Here is a 25,000-nt window from a genome sequence, read left to right as displayed (position 1 = left end):
TCTTTTCTCGGTTTTCACATGACGTCGCGGCCGCCATGTTAGTGCCCCTGAACAAAGAAACGGCAGCCATATTGGTGCCCCGACCAAATCCTCCGGGAATTTAACTCTATCATTATGCAAATGTTTTCTTTTGTTTTCGTTGAAAAACATGGCTGTTGATCACGTGAGTGAAAACCAACAATACCATACCTCCACTGTATTTTCTGGCACTTGATTAGTTAGTCGAAAGAAAAGTATCTAGCTTCTTACGATTTGACTCCAATTTTTAAAAAAAATTGGACAGTTCACCGAAAATCTGTGAAAAATCCATCTCATGGGGCAATATTGAATTTCGAAGCGGCTATGCATATGGATCCTAATTAGTTTTGAAATGGAATGCGTTCTTACGGTAAAGGATTGAAGCGAGCGAGGAAAATGAGCTATAGTCCTGGAGGAAAAATCCAATTTTTTTATTAATAAGTCTCTATTACGGCCCACTCGTCGCACAACAATATCGAGGCACGGCTAGGTTACTAGCGCTTTCTCTTGAACAACACGGGGATGCGGGGATGCGGGGATGCGGGGTGGAGGAGCATTGTTTGGTCGAAGATCGTCTTTTTAAATTTAGGGTGCTGAAGTTCGTCTAAACTTTTTCTCCATTGTTGTGGCTTCGCGAGCTCGCCTTCAAATCGGTTGGCTTCGGGAAAAGCGATCTTCTTGCGAAAAGATAGTCAACTACAAAGGCCAGTATCCAGGTTAACGTAACCTGGAATACCCTGCAACAATGAAAAGCAACTTGGCTTCACTAGCCAACTCGTCATAGCTGAATGTTCATAGTTCTTTCATCCTTTCCAGCCATCCTCCCTCTCAACCTCAACGATGCAAGGTCAGCTATAATCGTACCTTCTTTGAAGAACTGAGACCAATTCCAACAGTCGGTCTCTTTCGACTTCGGAAGCTTGGCATAAAGATTTGCTCTCCTGGACTTGGGATCTCAACAGCCGCACTTCCTCACTTACAAAAAAAAAACAATAAAAAGAGGTGATCAAATTGGAATAGTAACAGCATTAACAGGAACTTCCCGTCCAAAGGAGTCGCCATTCTTGCGGCCATTTCTTCCGAACTAGAGAGTCCTACGACTACAAGATTAAAGACAAACTACGACGTCAAACTTCAAAATCGCCAAGAGGACATTTTCTCAGAACTGATGAAATAATTCGTCGCCCCTAGGGAGGAGAATGCAGGCAAGAAAGGTGACAAATTGTCATCTGACAAACCCACAGGGTGTCAAAGCCGGGCGACAATTGAAAAAAGGCGGCCCAAACTTAACTACGAAAGGGTAAAACAAACGCATGTAATCGTCATATAAAAGAAACACTTAACCTGAACGTTCCCCTCACCTGAAATATTTTCTAAGGTAATTATAAATCTGTCCACCTGGAACAAACAAGTTTTGTTCTTCAAGATAAAGATTTGTTCTTAATTGATAACCCCAACTGTTTTGCATTTCTATTTTCCAAGGATTTTGCTTTGGAAAGCAGTTTGTCCGCATCATATGAAAAATTGACTCATGCATTCTACTAGCTCGACCAGGAAGCATTTTTCTCCGGATTTCATTCACTCCAGAGATTACAGAAAATCAAGAATTCATCCAAATGGAAACATTCTTTCTAGGGCGATTTAATAAATAACATTTCATAGGTCTGTCTCACAAGGATTGGGAACTACCAAATTCACGAATTTGATTGGCTAAAATCGATATTGACCGCGGTCTAGATTTTCCCATCTAGACCGGTAATGTTTTGCGGTGAAAACGTTGCAATCTAAAATTTAAAAATATTGAGTATTTTCTTCTACCAGTGTTTATTTATGGAAGTGCCACAAAGGATGATGAGAAAAAAAGGACGGACGGGCAAACGTTGGCAGAATTAAGTTCAGCTCATCGCCACTCGTCGCCCTTCGCAAGCAAAATGTCAGTTAGTACAAACCAGTTACATTAAACGAATTAAATTGTTCTTGTTTGCCATATAACAAACAACCTATTAACCGAACAGGAGGTGTGTATGGGAGAATCTTAACTTAATCTTTCTCCCATACAGACCTCCTGTTCGGTTAATAAGAGCTAAATAACAATGATGATGGTTATATTAAATATTGCCTGGATTAAAATAAATACTTTATATTAAAAATGCCCAAGTAGAGTCATTGGCGCTTTTTCAACTTTGGCTATTTTTTGTAATTAATTAATTAATTTTTTTCCCCCTTCATTATAAAGACGTGGTGACACAAAGTTGAAATAGAATGCTACATTGGGTGAAGTTGGAAATGTGACCCGAAAAAGATGGATAGGAGTAGAACACTTTTAGAAAAGAAAACCACTGCTCTTTTCAATCATAGGGAACCTTCACTCCTATAAAAGAACAACTCGACACCAGAGAAAACTGTGCTGGAAATCAAATTTTACTTTTTTCTAAGTGTTTGTAACAGGGAACAACGAATGTTACATTCTTTTTCTTGAGCACCGCCTTGAATTTTTGTGACGGTGCCCTAATGTTCTGACACCAAGAGCTTTTTCATAATATGGCATGGACAAAAGGGGAATGTTTGGCGTTTAAACAAAATCCTCCACTGTTTAGTGACCAACCATGTTACCGTTTGACCACCTTGTTTGGTGCTGGTTGATCGTGGTTGATCGTGTTTGATCGTGTTTGATAAAATTTGAAGGCCATCAAACATTCGATCAAACTGAACAACTTAAAACATTTCTTTTGTTCTCATGTTTGATGGGTGAACTTTTCTTCGTTTGGCCCGCCGTGTCAAACATGTTTGACGCGTGCATGCGTACCACGCTTGCTCAGCCGCTTGTATAAACGTGTTTTTTTCGTATTTGTGACCCATAGTTCTTTGCTAGTGGAGTGTGATCTGATTTAGATTAAACATGTTCTAACCGTTTGGCCACTGACTTCAACATCAGCATGTTTGGTCACCAAACAATGTTTGATGTTGTTTAAACAACTGTAGCACGGTACAATCTTCAAGGTGGCAACACCCGAGAATTTTGAAAACAATAATAAGCGATTCTCAAATTAATTTGTTTGAGATACAAAAGTTTTCTTCAAAACAGTCAAGCAAATTTTATTTTAAGAATTCTTTCTATGGTTCCCAATTTATTTGGTTTCTAAAACTATTTTTTGTTAGACTTGATGTTCTCTTTAAGCTCCGATTTTCGTTTTTGATAAGATAACAAAGACACAAGAAAAAAATCTTTAAGCCAGATCTTCTCCTCACATCGCAGCGAGATACTTTGATTTTCCAAGAGGAGATCTCATTTGACAACTGTAGGCTAATTTTTTTAAATTTAATAACAAAGTGTTAAAAAGGTGACTATAATTAACTTTCTTTTATTTATTTTAGCAGTTAGTTTGAATTCTGGTTGTTTATGCAATGTATGACTTTTATTCTGATCTACATTTAAGCATATACCTGCCTCCAGCACTATTTCTCCGGCCTCGGCTTCCACGTCCCCCACTTGGAGGGGTTGGGGGTAGCTGGTATCCCTGTGAAGATCCCCTTCCCGACAGACCTTGCAGACTTGCATTAGACGTCACATTCCGCCGGGTTATACTCCCAGTGACAGAGGAAGTCTGGGTTTTACTAAGTCCTTCTAGGTTAATATGTTTCCTGTGCATACCACTCCCATTATTTTGAGGCACGAAATTCTCAGCACTAAGGGGGAGAGGTCCTCTTTGAAAAGGCTCCATTAAACCATTAACAAAACCTCGTTCCGACGCTGCTGTTCTTCCTTGTCCCCCACCGTCTCCAAATCCATAACCTGGTGTGAATCCTTCAACTCTTTCTTCAGTCGTCGGCAAATCCTCGGTACTGCAAGCAACTGATTTTCTCTCCCGCTCTGTCAATACTTTGAACTTTTCTGTCGTGCTTTTAAGTTCTAGGTTTGCCTTGCCAAGATCTTGTTCTAACTGTTGTATTCGTTTATCGCGTTCTTCACACCCTTTCTTCAGATCCTCCATCAGCGAATAATCCAGGGGTGTAGTCACAACCTTTGGGGTGGGGTGGGTTCTTTTTTCCTCGGCGCACTTTTTAATTGCTGTTGTTCTCTCTGAAGACAGAAAAACCATGGAAAATCAGATTAACTCTTCACTCCATGCCATGTTATAGAAGCGGTAAAAGACATTTTTTCCTAGACTGAAAAGGAAATCTTGAAAAGGCGGGGTATTTATTTTAGTGTATAAATGCATCCTTGGAAAACACTCATCGGCCTGGAGTTCAACACAAGCCCAGTTTATTGTTGGCGAGTCTCGAAAACTTGAACATACTTGTTTGATCGGTTAATTGTTTCCTTCCCGGTATCATTTTGTTCCAATTTACCAACAAAAGCAAGGTACCTTAAGAATTGTGTGCAATAACCGTCATTTTTTTTTTCAAAACTTTCATGATATACGCCAGAAAACCATCGTTTCCAGGCCACGAAACCGTCATGTAAAAAGTCCCTCGATTTTCTAATGACGCGTTAAGCCACCGGATTTAATTATAGTAAGTTGCCAATGCGGGTGACGAAGAACCCCAAATCCGCGACCAGTCACTATCATTTTTCCAACTACTAAAAATCGAGATTTACGGGAATATCTTACCCGTAATGCACTTTTCTGGGACACCGCTGATCGCTGATCGGTAAATATCCAACACTAGCCACCGCCACTAAGGTGAATATTTAGTTGGTTATTATTCCATGAGGGCGCGTTAGATATGAGATGATAGATAGCCAACGAGGTGCGTAGCGCCGAGTTGGCTATAATCATCTCATATCAACAAGCGCCAGCGGAATAAATGCCCACAAATTATGGATAAATCGTCCCAATCGTCCGGGTTAACATATAGCCAAATAAATTTTGCTAAGCACGATGAATAATGTTCCTTTTTTCTACCGTGCGTTTTAAGATGCACTTTCATCTGCCTCCACTGTCACTTGTTTACTAATTAAGGCTAAGCGCTTGTTTCAGTGATTAGGCCTAAGCACGCCTTCAAAATTTAGCTTTTATTTTACGGTTCGGTTTACTACACTTTTTACGAGATGATAGATAGCCAACGAGGTCAGTAGCGCCGAGTTGGCTATAATCATCTCATATCCAACAAGCGCGAGTGAAATAAACGCTCACAAATTATGGATAAATCGTCCCAAAATTAATTTATGCATACAGTTCCTGATATTTGAATTTATTCAGAGATTTCTAACAAAATTGACAAATGAAAAAAAACAAGTTTCTAGAGGAAGAAAACATTTCTTGCACTTTGTATCTTACCATAACTTCTAGTTTACAGTAACCAGTTATATGTCAGAGGTCATTAAGATGAAGACTTGTTGCTTACCATAAGCGCAGCAATGAGTTCGTCGTCATGGGCACCTTTTTCTAGCAGTGTTTGTATTTGAGCTTTTAATCCTTTTAATTCACTGGCCAGCACCTTATTACGGGCCTTAGAAGCATCATGTTTCTGTTGCAGCTTCTTGTGCTCTTGCTCCAGGATCTCCAAATCAGCTTGTGTTTTCTGGTGGAAAATAAAAAAATAATAATTGCGACTTTTCCTTTATTTTTTCCTTTACAATGATACTTATTATAGACAAATTACAAAAGACTGAGATTTGCTAGACATCGCTGGCGCAGTATCTAGGTATTAGCAAGCGAACTTCTACTCAGCCCTGTAAGACGAACTCCAGGACTCCCACAGTTGTTCAAACGATGGATACCGCTATCCGCCGGATAAATCACTATACACTGGATAAGTCAATTGGTTTTGCTAGTGTTTTATCCGGTGAATAGCGCTATCCATCGTTTGAACAACTGGCCCCAGATGATATTGAATGGCAGAAAGCAGAATAACCAAATGCCATGAAAAACAAAGTTGTTGTAGCCAATATTGGCTCCAACAAGCGTGTCATAAATTGCTAAACAAGCTCGCCCTGATGACGATGACGATAATAACGAGGGAAGATAGCGTAAGAAGGCGATCCTCAATTAGGTCACTGATTAGTTTCACCAGACAACCATCAAACCGCATTGGGGATTTTCGTAGTACTTGGTACTTGTTACAGTTGTATCACAGGGAACCCACACAATCTGTTTGTGTAACTGTACTTTTATAATAAACTATTTTCCCATAATGTAGTCCGTTTTGGGGGTTTCTTTACTTAAAAGCAATACAAGTTTTTTTACTCTTGGGACTGTATCATGCTTCAGTAAACTGGATATCTATAACCCCCAAAATGAACTGTATTATGGGATTTGCGAAAATAGCGAATTAAATGTATTGAATTCACCGTTTGCTTCTCCTGTAGCCGTATATCGATAAATATGTGCATGGACCTATGCTAAATAAACGTTGTATTACCTTACCCCCTGCGTGTACTGTAGTTCTTTTGCCTCAGAAGTGGTATTTTGAGCGATTTGAAGATTTCGAGTTTGCTGTTTACTGTGCCTCTTGATAGAAGGACAAGGGTAGAAAGTAATTTTTGAACGGCTCCAGTGTCGGGGCAATATTTCCCCGGAAAATCGCGTCTCTCCGCTTTCAAAATTCGCAGGAGAATGGCCGAAAGATTCAAGCTTCTTCTCGTACTTCCGGCTTGAAAATTCATCCAAACGGCCCGGAGCTAGCCTGCGAAGAAAACCAAAATCCCATCCTTTTGAGCCGTCGAAACGCGAAACAAGATCCATGCGTACCAGCCTCAAAATGTCCTCCTGATTGTCTCTTTCTGATTGGACGCCGTTAAACAATAACCGATCAAAAATCACGGCGTCCAATCAGAAAGAGGCAATCACCAGGACAGCTTGAGGCTGGCACGCGTGAATCTTGTTACGCAATTCGACTGCCCAAAAGGATGGGATTTCGATTTTCTTCGAGGGCAGCTCCGGGCAGTTTGGACGAATTTTCGAGCGAGAAGTACGAGAAGAAGCGTGAATCTTTCGGCCATTCTTCCGCGAAGTTTGAAAGCGGAGCGATGCGATTTTCTGTGGAAATATCGCCCCTGCGCTGGAGCGGTTCAAGTTTTACAGAAACCTAAACATAAGACACTATACAATCATTACTTTCCACCCTTGTCCTTCCATTAAGAGGCACAGTAAACAGCGAACTCAAAATCTTCAAAATCGCTGAAATACCACTTCTGAGGCAAAAGAACGACAGTGCACCGCAGGTAAGGTAATACAACGTTTATTTAACATTAGTCCAAGCATATATTTATCGATATATCAGTACAGAAGAAGCAAACGGCGAATCCAATACATTTATTATAAAATTACAAACGGTTACACAAACAGCTTGTGGGGCTCCCTGTGGTTGATCCATTTCAAATATCATTTCATCGTTGATTTATTCCTTACGGGAACATTAGAACCCACAAATGACCAGCTCCCAACGCAAGTGGCTTCATATCTCGGTTAGTTAGAACGTCCGGCACCGGTATCGCAAGGTCACGGGTTCAAACCCCGTTGAAGTCCTGAATTTTTCAGACTTCTCTACGCAATTGCAAAAACTGCCAGGATCATAGCTTTACTCGATTTCATATCCGCAGTTCAATATATGTACGATCCATTTCATATATAATTTCATCGTTGATTCATTCCTCATGGGAACATTAGAATCCACAAATGACCAGCTCCCAACGTCAGCGGTTTCACAGCTCAGTTGGCTAGAGCATCGCACGGGTATCGTGAGGTCACGGGTTTAAATCCTGTTGAATTTTTCAGGAATCTCTACGCAATTGCAAGAATTGTGTTCACAACTGCGAGGATCATAGCTTCACTTGATTAGTTATAGGACTGGTAAGGGGGCTGGCAGATTTTGCAATAGGCAATTTCCGAGTTCATGCCTGCCTCCTCTTTAAAGCGAGTTTAAGTGCAAAGTTCTTGTGACAGTGATTAGTTCTACTTAAAATATCAATGAAAACTAATTTTCGTAAGAAAAATTTCGCACTTAGATTCGCTTTGAAGAGGAGTCAGACATGAACTCAGAAATGTCCTATGGCTATGAGAAGTAGCATGGAGCATGGGTTGGGCGCTGCACAATTGCGAACTTAAGTCCAGTGCGTGCAAGCTAAAAAACAACACTTATCGTTTATTATTTGTTTTGTTTTGTTCGAACAGCAGGTAGCCTCCACCGCAGCTCGACACTGACGACACTAACCGGCCTTGCATCGTCGTCAGTCACTGACAAAAAAATATTTCGTGAAAGCAGGAGCCCATCAAGAAGAAGCCCGTCTTTCTAAACACATTCCTTTAGTCAACCCTTTCCCCGAGTATATTTATTTCCAGAACGGCTTTTCTCACAAAAGGGCCGTTTTCACACTAGAGGACGAACAAATCGTCTGATGTGCAAACGCGACGAACAAAGTTTTCAACGAACAAGTCGACGACAGTACGACATAAATTCACATCAGACGGTCAAATGGTTGATTTTCTCGCCGCGAGGAAATGGGACTAGCTACCGAGCGAGGTAGTGCCAGTTCTCCTTGCGCTCAAATGTATTGATTTGTGCTCACATTTTCCTGGAAGTATGAATTTAAGACAGACGTTTCAGCATATGGCCGTCTGGAATTCAAATTCGACGAACAAAAGTCAGACGATTTGTCCGTCCAGACGATTTGTTCGTCCTCCAGTGTGAAAACGGCCAAAATGTCATATTTCCACGGTGAAACGCGAAAAAAATTCCAGCGTGATTCGTGCTTGTTGGCTTATAGTCACATATGTATATTTAGTGGGCAAAAACAATACCTTCGCACGCCCTGCACGTGCGTTTTTCACTTTTGCCCATTTCCTTGCCGTCGTCTGCAAAACGACAACGTGAAATAGCTACATTTAAGGTTTTATGAAAAACGACAGCACTTGGAGGATAAATTTTCGTTTTCTCCCCTAAATTAAGCGCCGTTCCGACCATTGTCATCCTTGAGGAACTACCACACTCTTGTCATGTTAAAAAGTTTGAAATAGTCATGAGGTGATTTCAATAACGTGAATTTATACTTTGAAATGACGTTCTCGTTGCCGATGCTGTCGTCGTTGCCAATACCATTGTCATACCACAGTTTTGACTAAGCTTTTGACCTTGAAACCTCCACGAGAAGCGTTGTTTTAAGAATGATGATGATGATGATGATGATGATGATGATGATAATAATAATAATCAATTACAAACACTGACAAGGAACTGAGTTACCTCATCGAACGCTGCCAGAAATGGATTTTGAGCCAGAATGTAAATATCGTTAAGAAGTTCTACGAATTTGTTTAAGCGGAAACAAGGAATGTAAATTGATGTAATTAACTAGCTAAGATCTAAAATCCGCTGGTTGATGGAATAATGAAATGCGCAAAAGTAAATAGAATCTGCCATAATAATCAACAACAACTGCGTCGGGCAAGCTGTTACTTGAGGCTACTTGCCCGAAGGTCTGAGGAGCTAGCCCGAAATTAAATTGTTTATAAAGAATAATCAGATTTATTAATTATGCAAAATACAAGTAATGATAACAAGCATAGATATAAACTAATTCTTCGTATTATTGTGATTCTTGAATGTGATTTTCGTTTTAACTTCAATCTCAAATTAAACAATTAATGTAACAGAAATGACCAGTTTTTACACCTGGCCACTAGAAGTTGCAGTTACAACTTACATCAAGATTTTGTGGACGAGAATTCCAAATACAGTGATGTGATCTAATCTTGTGATGCAAAACATGATGAATTGATATCGCTTAAGGCTTTCAATAATTTGCCTGGTGTATTAACTATAAAACAGTTGAACAGTGAGCTATAGGAAATATTTCAGTTCCCTGTTTGTACTGCTAACATGAACGAGGTTCTCAGAATGAACGTCATCCACAAATTTCCTGAAAGTTTGGGAATGCCTATAGTCAATTTCTATCTACAGAATGTGTCTCTGTCGTCGGCCCGATTGCAATTTGCAAATAATCAACGGAGTTAACGCACATGTATGAAAATCGTTTCGCTTTGTAAGACCAGAACATTTTTATAAATCGCAAATCACTGTTTCAGAGTAACATTTTATTCAAACATGGACGAAATAGTAAAGGAAAAATATCCTCTGAATTCCAATGGGTTCATTCGGATTTGGATTTTCCCAACGAAACACACCTAAATTTCCGAGAAAATCCACTGCACCATGACTCGGCTGGAATTTAATTCGGGATTCGCTCTGACGAAGGGCTAACGCTCGAAACTTCAGCTTTTAGAATCTCTGTAAGGTGGCCAATTTAAATTATCAACTCCGTTGATAAAACCAAATTTTTTTATGCTACTTCCCCACCGACGCAGAACCACAGTTTCTTTAGAAACTAACCCCTTCATGGAATGTCTCGCACTGCACGCTGTCAGTCGGCAAATATTGTCATTTCAAAAACCCTAGAAGTAAAGTAACCGTATTTAACGTCGATATCTCGTAACAGTAATTCAACTGACAAACCTGAGGTCGACGGTGCGCTCATTTTACTCCCCCTCTCCATCAGTGCTCCATTTTACGGGTATTTAAAGCTACTTAGCTACACGGAAAGGAAAGGAGTCGAAACAAGGATGCGAGATCCGGGAATCGAACTCAGGACCTCTTGCACCAAGGCCGCGCACTAACCGACTGTGCTATCATTGCTCCCTACGATACTTCGGTCGCTTATGTAAGCAGAAAAAGTAATGACGTTATTTACGGACACAACTAAAATGCCGCACAAAACGTGGTCACGCTACGATAATTTGGCCTCATAACGCTATCATTTTCTCTCAGGAGCTTTCTGCTACACACTTTTTTGGTATAAAAGCTCAATTTATCATCGGAAAAGAGGAACCAACGGTGCTTGCCCATCGGGCAAGCTACGATAAGAAAACGCTAGCCCGACAAGTCATTCCACTAGCCCCTGGCTACCGGACAGCACTTTCGTCGCGCCCTGCGATGGCTGGCAAAACCTGACAAACGAGCCATGAAACCCCACGCCCACGAGGTGACAGGCACCCGTCACACTAATAAACAGTGGAAAGTAGAGGTAGGGAAAAGACCGCTAGACGCTCCACACAAAATACTCCTTCTTTCCGCCATACCGATGAATTAGCCGTACAACGCAAAGCAAGAGGAATCCAACGCATGGGCAAGTATAACAAAACCACTGACAACAATTAACTGCAGCCGCTCCTACTTGTTACCTCAGTTAAACTGCATTTAACCTCTGTAATAATAATAATATTACTATTCTATTTAAACACGATAATGTTTAAAGGGGCTAGGTCACGCTATTTTAGGTAATTTTGTTTAATTTTGTTATTTATGAGCTCTAAACGTCAAATTGGCAGAGCAAGTCTTTCATTTGCAAAATCACGGCCACATAACAACTGAGAATGATTTTCCAGCTTTGTAAAGGACATTTTGATATAGACTGATATAAATTTGGAAAAAGGTGGGCCGACGTTTTTCAAATTTACCTAAATTCAATCCATTTCAATCCTCTCCAGTTTTGTCCATCCATGTCCCTTCTTGGCTTCCCTGTGTTTTGTTAGAGTTCTTCTATAGTTTTGAACAGTTATTTTGATATTTTAGTTAATTCTATGACCATTCGATCAGTGCTGAAATCGCTTAAAATTGCGTGACCTAACCCCTTTAAAGCTGAATAGCTTGTGGCGTGACGCACAAATCATTACATTTACCTCCTTAAATCAGACCTCTGTAGACCATGTTCCTCTAGATGCTTCCCGATTGCTGGCTGAATCTTTGTGTTCGCTAATGCCTTGGTGTAAATGCTGGGAAGCATCTAGAGGAACACAGTCTACCGAAGTCTGATTTGAAAGACAAGCTTTTTTCTTTTTTGACAAAATTCCAATCGAAGTTTGACTGTTTAATTTTTGAGATGCTTTTCATTAGGAATTGAACCCTAAGTTAAATACTCAGAAAGACTCTAAATCTATTCTTGCAAAACCTTTTAAATGACATATTCCATAATTGATTATCGATTCGGCAAGCGTTACATTACCTCTTGTGCATCTTTACGGTCTTTTTCCATCTTCTTCAACACCGAACGGTGGTTTTCGTCATACTGTGATGGTGCTGATGACGGAGACGACATCACAGCTGATCTCAGAAGAATGTTATTGGATACTGCCGAACCGCTTCTTGCGACTTGAGCTAACTGGCCTTTCAATTCCGAAACCTAATTGGAAACATTAGAAACATAACCGAAGTTCATGAATAAGGTTCTTGGCAAATGAGTTCAAAATCACTTTGTGTAATCCGTTGGCCTCTACAACCATAGAAGACGGTGCTCCTTTACAACCTCAACAGGCGCAACTCCATAGTCGTTGACTGAAGGATGCCAACAATCCGCTGGTATGATAGCACATTTATACCATGGAGTTGTTTACCTTATTCCAAGGAAATTGTCTGACACTGTCTGTTTGCTAGTATTATTCCCTTGTGCCCCTCTTATAACATTTTGTTTTTGTTTTCCTTGATACTAAAAAAGCGCAGTACACAAACGTACATTTGGAATGAATTTCAAACAAACATACACAAGGGGCTAAACAAAGTGGGGAACATTCCAATGCGTAAAGCAAGGGGAACACATGTTCGACACTTCCATGAGTTTGCACACTAACCGAGGAGTGAGAGTTGCTTTTTTGGACCTACCCTCCCCTCCCCCCTCAACAATATAATACAATCACCGCAAAATGTACTGTCTAGCACGATTGTTTTTCCTCATTCAACTTTTTTTCTGCAACGTCAAGGACCAATATCAAAACAGATATCCTTGTCCACCACTGTGCTTATGGTCGTGATCGCTCCTCGAGCCCCTGGCAACTGTGCCATTCACATGCGTCAAATCCCTTGCACTTCTACCTTATTCTGCAGTGACGTGATCTGTTGTTGTCTTCCTCTCCAGCCGCTTGAGTCGTTCAACAAAGAACTAATGTTGAAACCCTCTCCAACCTCTTTTGCAAGAACCTAAAACAAACCAAAAAAGAACATTTTGGCCACTGAAAACGGTTAATGCATAAATTCACCAAGACAATCTTTTACCCGCGGGACCCGAACTTTGCTAGAACTATGAGGTTGCAGTGGCTTCACAATGACTGAATTCAACATTGAAAGAAAGCACACACGTTTTCAATATCTCATAAATTTTACCTACGGAGTATGAAGGTCTCCGTGAAAGTGATCACCCTAGTTATGAATTAACCTGAGCAGTTGCCAAAGAAACGTTAAAAAACCCAGGCTTGAACGGGACCCAAACCCTTGAGAGCGCAATTGCGCTGCAATAGCTCTACTGTGTGAGCTATAGAGCCAACTGGGAGCTGGTCAATTGTATATAAGTGACTTGTTCCAAACCATTTTTACTACATTTGTTTACCATGGGTTGATTCTTTTTTCTTTCTAAGCGAAAGAAATCACAGTTATAGCAGAATTTTCATTTGAGGCCAGAGGCCGGACGTGTCGTCCGGTTGTTTAAATACCACTTTGACATTACTAATAAAATTGTCCATTTTTTTTTTATTCCTCTTACTTTTTTTCTTTTTGGACTTGGGTATCTCAATTATTGGGCTGAAGAAACAAGATAATCACGCGCAATAAGTCCTTCAAATTAACACAGACTTACATCGCCTTACTTTGCTTACATTTCATTTTCGCGCTAAGTTTTTTCTCCTCCAATCTCATTAGAATATAAACAGCATTTCTGAGAGTTTCAGACCTCCCTGAGGGTTCGCTCCCAAGGGACTTGCATCGGCCTTACAACGGAAAAGAACCATGTCTGGTGCTTTCATTATCAAAGCCGGTACTTTGAAAAGCTATTAAAGAAGAAGCTACGGCGGTTAAAAGAAAGCCTAAAAAATCCAAGCTTTGACAGGACTCAAACCCTTAACCGCGTTACTGCACAGCTGCAGCCTTTCCTATTCGCGAGTTCATCCAATCATTTGGGAGCTGATCACTTGAATATTTATAGAACTCTTTCATGATGGCGGTCAAATAAAATATTCTTTGTCTGCTAATAAGCCTTTCTAGCCTCGCTACGACGAGCAAATTTCAAAAGAATTCTTGTTTCAAAATGAGTGTGCAGTAGGTCTAATTTAAAACATAAATACAAATAATGTAAAAAGTGGTCGCCATTTACGAAAGTGGTCTATGTCTTACCTTGTATGCAACTTTTAAGTCCTTCTTCAGTTTGTCACATTGATTTCTGAACTCAGCAACTTTGTTGTTCGCTTGGTTTAATTTATCTTGTAAAGCTGTGACTTCCGAAGTATCCTATAGTCAATTTTCCAAAGATCAAAGAACTATTAAATAGTAATACAGTAAAAACCCAAGTATAAGAACCTAGATTTTAACAACCTGTTAGACTGTCCATTTAGCATGTTTAGACACCTTTCAAGGCGATTCCCTGGTTTTGCACTGCGCAACCCTACTGCGCATAATTTCTTGCTTTATTGGTGCGCGCAAAAGCTCGCGCACATTGATAAAATTGACGCCAAGCTTATTCCATCAAGGAACGGATAATTTCTCCTGAATATATACATTTGCTGAGAACGGTGTCTTCATGGAGTAATAGAAAAATCAGTAGAAATCTATGGCCAGTTTTTTTTTGGCAATTTCATAAAATTGTACGGAAGGAGCCGAACAGCCCCACACTCGAGTTGAATCTATTTTGGAGAGTAATTAAGCACTCACAAAGGCATTCAAATACAATTTTCAGGTACGTACCGTAAATGCTCTAATAAACGCCCCCTTTCTTATAAACGCCTCCTATCCATTAAATGCCCCTGGTGTGGAGAGTTTGAAATAGAAGCCCACCTTGGTTGCTTAAATGCTTCAATGAAAATCAATCAATCATTAATTCAATAATAATCACTATCAATCAATGGCAGTGATATTGGAAATCAGTCAGGTCATCACTGACTCCGATGTCGATAAAGCCAATTGTGAAAACAATGTTGACACAGATGACGACGAGTACATTGATATAGAACTTTGAACTTGCTGTTTCGCCGCATTGATATAGAACTATAAACTTACTGTTGTCGCCGCGTTGATATAGAACTATGAACGTTTATTTGGATTTTCTAGTTTTTACGGTGAACTTGAAATAAACGCCCCTCTCCAATAAACGCCTCATATCTATTTAACGCCTCCCCTCCCACAAATATTTAATAAACGCCCCGGGCGTTCATTAGATCATTAACGGTACGTGAATTGATCATAGAATGACACCAGGCTCTGCATTATTATTGGTTTTCACTCACGTGATCAACAGCCATGTTTTTCAACGAAAACAAACGAAAACGTTTGCATAATAATAGTTAAATTCCCGGAGGATTTGGTCGGCGCTCCAACATGGCCGCCGTTTCTTTGTTTAGGGGCTCCAACATGGCGGCCGTGACGACATGTGAAAACCGAGAATATATATAGATTACTTCATGGTTGGTGAGTGCGTACGATTTTTATTTACGAGTTTAACGATCCTTCACAACGACTGAGTAATAAAAATTGTACAAACGAGCCAACCATGAAGTAATTTGTTTATTATATAAGTATAGAGATCATAAAGTTAATCGTGAACAAAAGCCCCCAAAAAATATTTTTGAAATAAAAGAAATCTTTACCTTCCATACCTCGCTTGAACACTTTTAAGACTTTTAAACGATTTTCTGAAGTACTTTGTGGAGAAAAGTAAGCAATAAAAGAATAAAAACTTCGAAAACCATACACCAGTTAGCCGCCATGTTTAAAGTAACGGATGCCAACAATCGGAAATATATAACAAGTTCTATTTCCAGGGAATCACCTTAAAGTGCTACTAATTGACCAAAAAATTAATTCTTCTTTTTCTTTGGATTTCAAAACAGTTAACTAAACACTAAGTGACCTTAGTTTTATGCCTTGAGTTAAAAAAGACACCTGTAATTTTAACTGAAATTTTCCTATTCAATGATCTGCCATTACTAACGTTAAAATCTTGAGAGAGCTGGATCGAGGAGAAAAGAACGTCAACGACTCGCTAGTTTAAGAATGAAATGCGTGTGTATGCGGCTGAATTATTATGCAGCACGGGAGTTTTGGGCTTTCAGATTTTTAAACTCGTGTTTTGTATATATAAATAAGTTGAGTTAACACGCTGAAATCTTAAGCTGGTGAGTAAATGACGTCACTCTTCCCTAGACTCCATGCATCAGTTATTTCTTAATGAGCAAAACACCAAATGTAAAGGAAAAACTCACCTTTTCTGAATCTGTTCTCGGTTTTTGTTCCCTACTTGCAGGCTCCGAAGACACCAACTAAAAAAAATACATGTACACTGTAAGTCAGATATTGAGTTTAAACTGTCTAAAACCAATACCCTAAAACCAACAACAAGGCAAGGCCTTAAAATCACATTACAACAAAACAAAATTAATGTAAGTTCTTTTAGATACAGTATGCGCCAAGAACGTTTCAAAATGCCAAACGTTTTAGTGGCAAATACAAATACGACACGGAAAAAAATATATCGAACGTGACTTTCCAACATCATTCAGAACGAGAAGTAAACAAACCAGTGAGGGTTTTTTTTTCTTTCTCTTTTCTTTTTTATTGTGATTCACACTACTTACAACACTGGTACATCTTCTTGCACAATTTACAACAATTACACAATTTACAACTACTAAAATCCAGTGAATGTTGAGTTGACTTGGGTCAATATCAGTCAGTCATCAAACGGGGTTTGCACTCTGACTTACAACTTGAAGAATCTGATTTCTATTAAATGTTGTGTTCAAGTTATGAATTTTCCATTTCTTCGCTCCAAGTATAGCCTGCGAACGCAGACGTATTTCCGGCGGTCGTTTCTCTCCCCCGAAAAGTAACGTCTGCGAAACCGAGCTGCAAGACGTTACTTTTCGGGGGAGAGAAACGACCGCCGGAAATACGTGTGCGTTCGCAGGCTACTCCAAGTATAGAGTTTATGTATATGAAGAACTGTGGATTAAAACAAGCTACCACTTCTATGTTTGAAACAAGTTTCTCCAACTTTTTTAAGAGAAGGGTAGCTAGTGCTCGCAGGCGGTAGATAAAAGTCATAGTTTTATTGGAAGTGTGCGGGATACCTGTAGGTCTCGGCCGGGTGAAAAAACAGGGGTGTGGCAACACCATCTACCACCTGCAATCTGTCTAATGGATGGGAAGTAACCCAAAAAGCAACGGTCATAGTATTGCCTGATTTCTAGCCGAGGGGGACAAGGAACGAATCTGCCAATTATGGGATTAGCAACTGTTGAGTCACATATTCAGAAAGAGCACACCAAGTTTTCCAAAATCTTTAAAGTGCACCTTTGATCAAAAAAACCACTTCCTTTTTTCCTTCAGATTTTGAGAGTGTGTTTGCTTAACACCTGACTGGCAAAATTTTGAGCTTTGATTTTTATCCAAAGGCCGTTTACTTTGAGTGTAAGTTTTGGATTTCACGGTCCGCCATTACTCACGTTCAAAACTGACCGATTGGACCTCAGACGTTTGGATCCAGGGAAAAGTGACGTCAGAGGCTCACTAGCTTAAAATTTCAGCGTGTGAATGTAGCTTATTATATATGCAAAGCGCGAGTTTAAAAGTCTGAAAGCCCAAAACCCCCGTGCTGCATATTAATTCTGCGGCATACACATGTATTGCATTCTTAAACTAGTGAGCCTTTGACGTCATTTTCTCCTCGATCCAGCTCCATCTCTCAAGAACATAATGTTAGTAATGTCGGACCATTAAATAGGAAAATTCCAGTTAAAATAAAGAGGTGTCTTTTTGAAATCAAGGCTTAAAACGTGGGTATTACCAAAGAAAAAGTATGGGAATTGTATGGAAAAGGTTGGGCCATATCTGGCCCATATGTGGAAATGGTATGGGAAGGTTGGGTGATGATATGAAATTGATATGGGCAATAATTTTGCCAAATTTCAAGCTATGGAAAATGCATGGGAAAAAAAGTCGAGGCCATCTGTCATATGGAAAAGCTACGGGAAAACAATACCCATAGCTTTTCCACACATATGGTATGTTGACAACAAAATCTCACCTATGGGTTTGATATGGAGTATCAACATGTAAGTGCTCCATAGATTACCCATATTAGCTGACAAAAATTTGGCTTGAGCCCCATAGGTTTCCCATATGAAATGTGTATGGGATCTCTATGGGTCTAGGATACGTTTTGTGAATCTCTTATAATTCTTGACACTATTCCAGACTTTCCATATATAAATGCCATGTAAACTAAGGAGTTGAAATTATAGTAATAATATATATCAATATTAGTAATAAAAGTAGCAGTAGATTATGGTGAAAGTTTATCTGTAGCACGGGGACGGTCATCAATCACACCATTGCTGATAAATGATTAATCATCTAGCATTTTAATCTACAAACTCTTAGCTTTGTATGGGTCATAATTATTGTAATATTACTTACTATTTAGCTTTAATTTTCTTGGTGTTACATTCAGGGGTTTCATTATGCATTGACGGCCAACAAACGTGCAAGGTAGTTCGCTCAGTCAAGTCTGTTTTTCCCCCCCCCCCCCCCCTAAATTGATGCCATTAGGGAAAGAGGCATGAAAAAACATTCTGTCAAACCCTCACTTAAAATGAAATTTGATGGACTTGAACATACTTTTTACCATAATTTTAAACCATTAATTATTTTTTAACATTTACCATCTACCAAGAATGTTGGAAAAAGAATTATCAGGCTTCCAAATTTCAAAGCACTCTGCAGCACAGTGCCTCCAGACCCCCTAGAATAAGGAGCCATTATGGCCCCTTGTTGATACAGTTGGTTACTCTATTCAAATCTGCTGTGTACTTCATTTTTCATTGAAACCCCTGCACATTATAGTGAAATTTTCCTTGTGAAGAAACAACAATCACCTAACAAGTTTAACAGGTCTTAACAGTGACATGTTATTTTCTTACTAATTACATGTATATTGTTGTCACAACAACAACATGTGATAACTTGTAATGTAGCATACTCTTTTTTGTAACCTTTTCTACATTTTACACTAGTTGAACCAAAGAATAATCTAGAGAGCCACCTTAATTTTCATTGTCATATTCCTTTTTTTCCCCAAAGTAAATTAAATTATCCACCCCAAACTTCGATCAGTTCATGATGAAAGTCCAAGTCGATTTTTCCATGTAAATCCAATGTTAGAACTTTAAGTAATGGTCAGTATGTGTAAAAAGACTTAGTATGCAAAATAACAATAGGACACAGCAATAGCTGGAGTTATTTTTCTCGCGCTGATTTCCCTATTCAGATTAAATCTAAATGCTCTGATTGGCCAGTGCGGCAAAAAGCACTAACTTTGAATTTAGGAATTGAATTAAGATAGCTTAAGAACCATTCAAAGGAATTACCGGTAATATTCTGCCTATTGCTTTGATGGGCTCCTACATGGTGTACAATGACGCGGAAATTTGACCATGAGATAAGAAATGGGAATTCAAAAATAGTTTTAAATAAGTTGTTTGCGTCATGTTGTTTACTGTTTGTTTCGAGGATTATGAACAATCAGAATCTTTGATTTAACTTAAATCAATCTAAAGCCTTAAAACGGGATCCATTCACAAATCGAGTAATTTCAAGTTTTAGTGGACAAAAATCTTGTACCCCCTTGTAGAACCAGACATACGTAAATGCTATGTAAAGTTTATCATATAACTATGTTGAGCTACATAAAGGCTATTTAGGTAAAAGGACACTGTGGACTAGGGATTTATGGGAATCTTTAGGAATTCCATTCAATGATTCAACTTGAGGGTCACTTGAGTGAGTTGAAATTCTTGAGAATTTTGTGCAATAGCACTGAATGTGCCAGTGAGACAACAATCAAAGTTTAAGTGCCCTTTTAGGATTTGATTTCATCTAGTGCCTTGAAAAAATGACCTTAACTTCAACCTTCGAATTCAATACAAGGTTTGGTCTTATTCAAAGCATGTCAAGTTCGTAATGCATGTGCTTAGCTTACGCAATGTCCTTTAACGGCTAAACTGTGAACATAAAATCATTCTGTACACAGAGAAATGAAAAAGAAAGCTTTTATTCCGATGTATTCAATAGTTTGTGAGAAATACCATCCAATCAACGGATTACCTTGTTTGCTGCTCTCTGAGTCTCATAATCGGCCTTATTCCAAAAGGAACATGATGCATTACTCTTGAAAGTTACACACTCCAAGTCAGCACTTAATCCTTTCAATGAACTCCAGCATCTTTCGAATCTTGCTCATTTAAAATGAATCCGTAAAAAGATTGTCATCCTCCGCCATCTTGGATAACACGTGAGAGACCAGACTGGGAACTAGTGAGTCCTTTTCGTTTTGGTCAGCAGTTAGCGGTAACCAGTCCAGCTCTTACAGGTTTTGCGCGGTTTTATTCAAACGTTTCATCTACGATCACGCTTTTGTTGTGACGATTTTTTGGTTAGTTTTACTCTTTAAATGCTGATCCAGGCAAGGAAATGCTCACAACAACTCAAGTAAAAAGGTAAGCGTTAACTTTAAGCGAATAACATTTGATTTGATGCCTTATTGTCTTCAAAATTTGGAACGATTTACATGCATGTAGAATTCACATTTTCACACCTTCGAGTCAATTTGTGAAGCAAGCAGACTCTGACAACCCTGTAAAAAATTGGTAAACCTTTAACAAGAATAATGAAGTTAGGTCAAATGGTGAAGCAAATGATTTGGAAAAAAGTGCTCGTACGGCAAGTTACATGTATACGATTGACAATTGATTCCTTCTCGTAAGAATGCTATAATTTCTGTCACTTTAACTTAGTTTAACTATATTGTAATCAATGCAGAAAATGCCTGAGAAAGCTTTTATTGACGTTTGTAAGTAGAGACCCAACTTTATGAGTCTACTCTTCACACACTTTAATTGTAACAAAAATGATCAGTGATTTAGAGGAATCACTACATGCATCATTGAAGTATATTTACTGTATTTTTTTTAGTTGCCATGAAAGAGTATAAAGAGACACTTCGGAAAAAAATTCTTTGATGGGACAGCAGTGAAAGCTCCTTTACAGCAGACAAAAATGCTTAGCAGCCAGTTATGGTTTGATGTATTTGGAGATCTCCCTTTGCAGACCTGTGGTTTAACTGAAATGTTTTAAAGCTTTTTTTGTTTTTAAATTTAAAACAAGAACCCAATCGATCTGGACAAAGATTTTGGCATGAATTAAATGTTTAGGTTCATGCAATAAAAAAATGTAACTGCTTTGAAATCTGTAGTCAATTTTTTTGTCTTTGAGCTATGGTGATAACTGTTAATAGCTTGACTACAATGGATTTTTTGTAGTTTCCAGCACATTTCTGATTTGCTGGAATATTAATTTACAGGAGCAGGATATTATAACCTTGTTTCTTGTGTTCCATGTGTGCACTAGTCCTTCTATTTCTCAAATTCAAGCATTAGGCGTGAGATGTGTAACTTCAATTTCAATACTGTTTAGAGGCTAATCAAAGCCTATTTGCATCATATACATGTAATATTTCTATGTGAGTGCTATGTGAATGCAATTTTGCTATGGATCCTCAATTTCAGTTAGGTAGATTCTATTCACACTGTACGTAAGTGCTATGAAATAGTTAAGTTCGTCCTATTCTTGGTTTTCACATGACGTCATCAAAACTAAAAAATAAGGAATTATCAATCCTTTTGAGATTTTAGTTTAGTTATTAGAACAACTGAAGACTTGTCTTTTGACAAATTTTCAGTTTGATAGGGTTTTTCGTCTTGTAATAAAGCAAGGTTGAATTTCTAAGCTTTTGCGTGACACGATATTAAAATTGAGGTCGAGAATGCTATCACGTAGGCTAAAAAAGTGACTTAACCGCTGAGATTTTGCAATCTGAACAGTCCTTGTGTGAGAATAAGTACTCACATACAGTGCTGTAGATGTTTATGAGCCCTCAGAAGACAACTACTGGCTTTCTATAGCAAAACTCGATGACATATGTTTTTGTCAGCTTCCGGCCGCCATATTTGTGCCCCTGAGAGGGACACAAACATAGCGTCTCCATACAAAGCCTTATAAATTTGAGTAAAACATTTCTTCGAATATCTCCCGCACAAAACATTGCGCAGACCTGAACCTTTGTGAGACTGTTTCAATATTCATCTTCTTTTATCTCTTTGATTCTTGGATTTATGTGTTGAATGGTTTTGATGATAGTGTGACAGTGAAAACCGGCAATTTCTGTGTTTTATTACAGCTATGTAGAGGCTATTTGTAGCCTATTTACACCCTATGTTATCACTATGTACATGTAAGCATTCAGGCCAATGTCTTGGCCTTATCATACACTATATGTATGTGTTATGTATTTTCTGTTTCAAATCTATGTAGAAACTATGTTGAAACTATTTTTATTTTTGGACACAGAAAATCCCATAACATAGCCTTCACATATGCTATGTACAGGTTCCATTTGACTAGCTAAAACATAGCATTTCCTTTCAAAATATATATGAGGCATACATATAACAGGCTTTGAATAAGGCCTCTATATCAAATATATGTACCTGTATATAACACCATTTAAATGTGGTCGTTACATAGGATTTACAAGGGGTTCTACAAGGGGTGCCAGAATAATTATACATTGTAGTATATGACATTCCTTTTTATATCTTCTTAAAGCTAAAGATGAAACTTAGTAACTATGAGCCTGTAATAACACCAAGAACAATTTCCCATTGGATTCCGAGAAAATAAATTTCAAAGTTCACAGTAATTGTTCAAACACAGGTAAAATTTCATCATCAATTTCCTTTCAACATCATCTTTTAAGTGATTCATATGAACTTCAAAATTTGTTTCCACATTTGGTGCTGTTACATGTAGAAATCACCTCTTTCGATAAGATATTGAGAACAGTCAAACAGAAGTTTACAGTAGGATGCAAATGATCATGGTACAAACGTTTTGTCCACTTGTTACTTGAACTGGATTCCTTCTTAATACCTTTTAATCGATTTGGCCAACAGCCTGCCTACATTTATACAGACCATAATTTACAATGTAAAAGCACATGATCAGTCTTTTTCTAAATGATTTGGGAAATGTGCTGCTGATTATTGTGTAATACTGCAATATCCAAAAATGGAAAGGGACCTCATATTAACAAATATCTCTCAAAAGAGAATTAAGGTACATGTAAAAACAACCAAATTAAAGGCCTAAGGGTACAAATGGAGTAAAAACCCCTCATCTCCCTCTCCAAGTTGCTTATATCAGCAGAGAACTTAATTATAAGCAACTGGGAATCGTATGGGCTACTCTGTGCATAGAACTTGGCTATGGTTTAGCTATGGGTATATGTATTGTCCCATAGATTTCCCATAATTTATGTAGCAAGTCCTGGATCCTATGGAATTTATACGTACTTGAATCAAGGATCCCATAGCATTTCCATACCAAATGCCAGTATACCCAGCTACTATATGGAAATTATATGGAATTTTGCCAAATACGTAGCAATCCCATAGAACAGGGTCAAGATCCTATGGTATTACTATGGTAGCATTTCCCATCCAGATTCTATGATATGGGAATGGTATGGGGCACACCCATACCATTCCCATACAAGATTCTATGGTTAATGTACGGATTTTTGCCAAATACGTAGCAATCCCATAGAAAGAGACAATAGAATGACAGTAGTTCAAGACAGTGACTGGGTATGGGTTTGCTATGGTTTGCAATAGCCCATATCAAATCCACATAATAAACATATATGGGCCAAGCTTTGCCCATACCATTTCCAAACGTGGACCATATATGTCCCATACCATTTGATTCCGTAAGGGTATAACTTAGTGTTTTGTTAACATAGTTTTGAAATCCAAAGAAAAATATGAATTGATTTTTTGGTCACAGGGCCACGTCAAATTTACAAAGAAATGTATGGCTGTCGGGACACTGCGTCGGGACGACCAACATTTCCAACGTAAATTTTTAAGTATTTGAATGGCTGTATCTCAGTCAAAATTACCCCCATTAACACGAAACCTAGGGATCTTGTAAATCTCAGTGTGCTCTTTCGGACTATGTGGATCAATAGTTGCTAATCCCATAATTTATAGACTCGTACCTAGTCCCATTCGGCTTGAAATCAGGCAAGAATCAGGCAAGGACAAGAGCAAGCGAAAGCCTGAGTTATGTACCAAACAAAAATTATTACGCAAACCTTGCTCTCCATTTCTTGCGTTTTCTTTGACAAGAGATGCACTTTATTCCATTCACTCTGCAAGTCTGACATAAATGTAAGTTCTCTCCTTCTCTTGGACAGCTCCATTATCCCACCAGCGGCAATGTCTGCAGCTACACCAGTACCTGCAAATCCAAATCAATCATCACAGTGTCATGATAAGTGCAAGTCAGCAAGAGAGAATTGTGAAATTGGTTCTAAGAGCGGGCAGTAATTTCTAATCTTGCTAACAAACACTTATCTCCAATGCATTCTGATGAGATACATATGTCTTCTGGTGGTGCAATTTGACTTTTGGGGAACAAAAAAACCGTTTGATTGGGGGCACATTTAATTGATGAAAGGAGCTCATTTAAACCAAAATCCATGGAAGCTTACAAAACGAAACCATGTTCCACATCATTTTCATTTTGGCCAATCCCAAACATATAAACTTAAGGCAGTTTATTTTCAAAAACAGCATCAACAAGACAAGAGCAACTTGGGAGAAAAGCATTTATCTACATGAAGCAACTAATTTCTAGAAAATTCTGTGGACAATTGAAAATGATTATTGAAATGCGGTGTAAGCCCTTCGAGTTTTAAATTTCTCACCAGCCAAAGCCCTTTTCTCCTCATCTCTTGCTTTGCGTAAAATCCTCATTTCCTCATCTCTCTCTCCTAGCAGCTTATAAAGCCGTCCATTTTCATCTTTCAAGACCTGTTCCACATCAGAAA

The 25,000-nt window shown here is 38.7% G+C and overlaps 1 protein-coding gene across 1 annotated transcript in view; it reads right to left on the bottom strand.

The window, feature by feature from the left end:
• Positions 1-25,000, bottom strand: part of LOC138059723 (coiled-coil domain-containing protein 13-like) — a 32,560-nt gene that overhangs the window by 1,979 nt on the left and 5,581 nt on the right. The window contains exons 3-13 of the mRNA XM_068905331.1: positions 24,878-24,983; positions 24,263-24,408; positions 20,155-20,274; positions 16,254-16,310; positions 14,173-14,286; positions 12,883-12,987; positions 12,020-12,196; positions 5,368-5,544; positions 4,632-4,698; positions 3,463-4,099; positions 883-993 (exon numbers count right to left, since the gene is read on the bottom strand). Of these exons, the coding sequence (XP_068761432.1) occupies positions 883-993; positions 3,463-4,099; positions 4,632-4,698; positions 5,368-5,544; positions 12,020-12,196; positions 12,883-12,987; positions 14,173-14,286; positions 16,254-16,310; positions 20,155-20,274; positions 24,263-24,408; positions 24,878-24,983 (1,817 nt within the window). The remainder of the gene's footprint in view (positions 1-882; positions 994-3,462; positions 4,100-4,631; positions 4,699-5,367; positions 5,545-12,019; positions 12,197-12,882; positions 12,988-14,172; positions 14,287-16,253; positions 16,311-20,154; positions 20,275-24,262; positions 24,409-24,877; positions 24,984-25,000) is intronic.

Source organism: Montipora capricornis, chromosome 1 (genome assembly GCF_036669925.1).
Source record: "Montipora capricornis isolate CH-2021 chromosome 1, ASM3666992v2, whole genome shotgun sequence".
Lineage (NCBI taxonomy): Eukaryota > Metazoa > Cnidaria > Anthozoa > Scleractinia > Acroporidae > Montipora > Montipora capricornis.
This window is presented reverse-complemented; position numbering and strand designations above follow the sequence as displayed.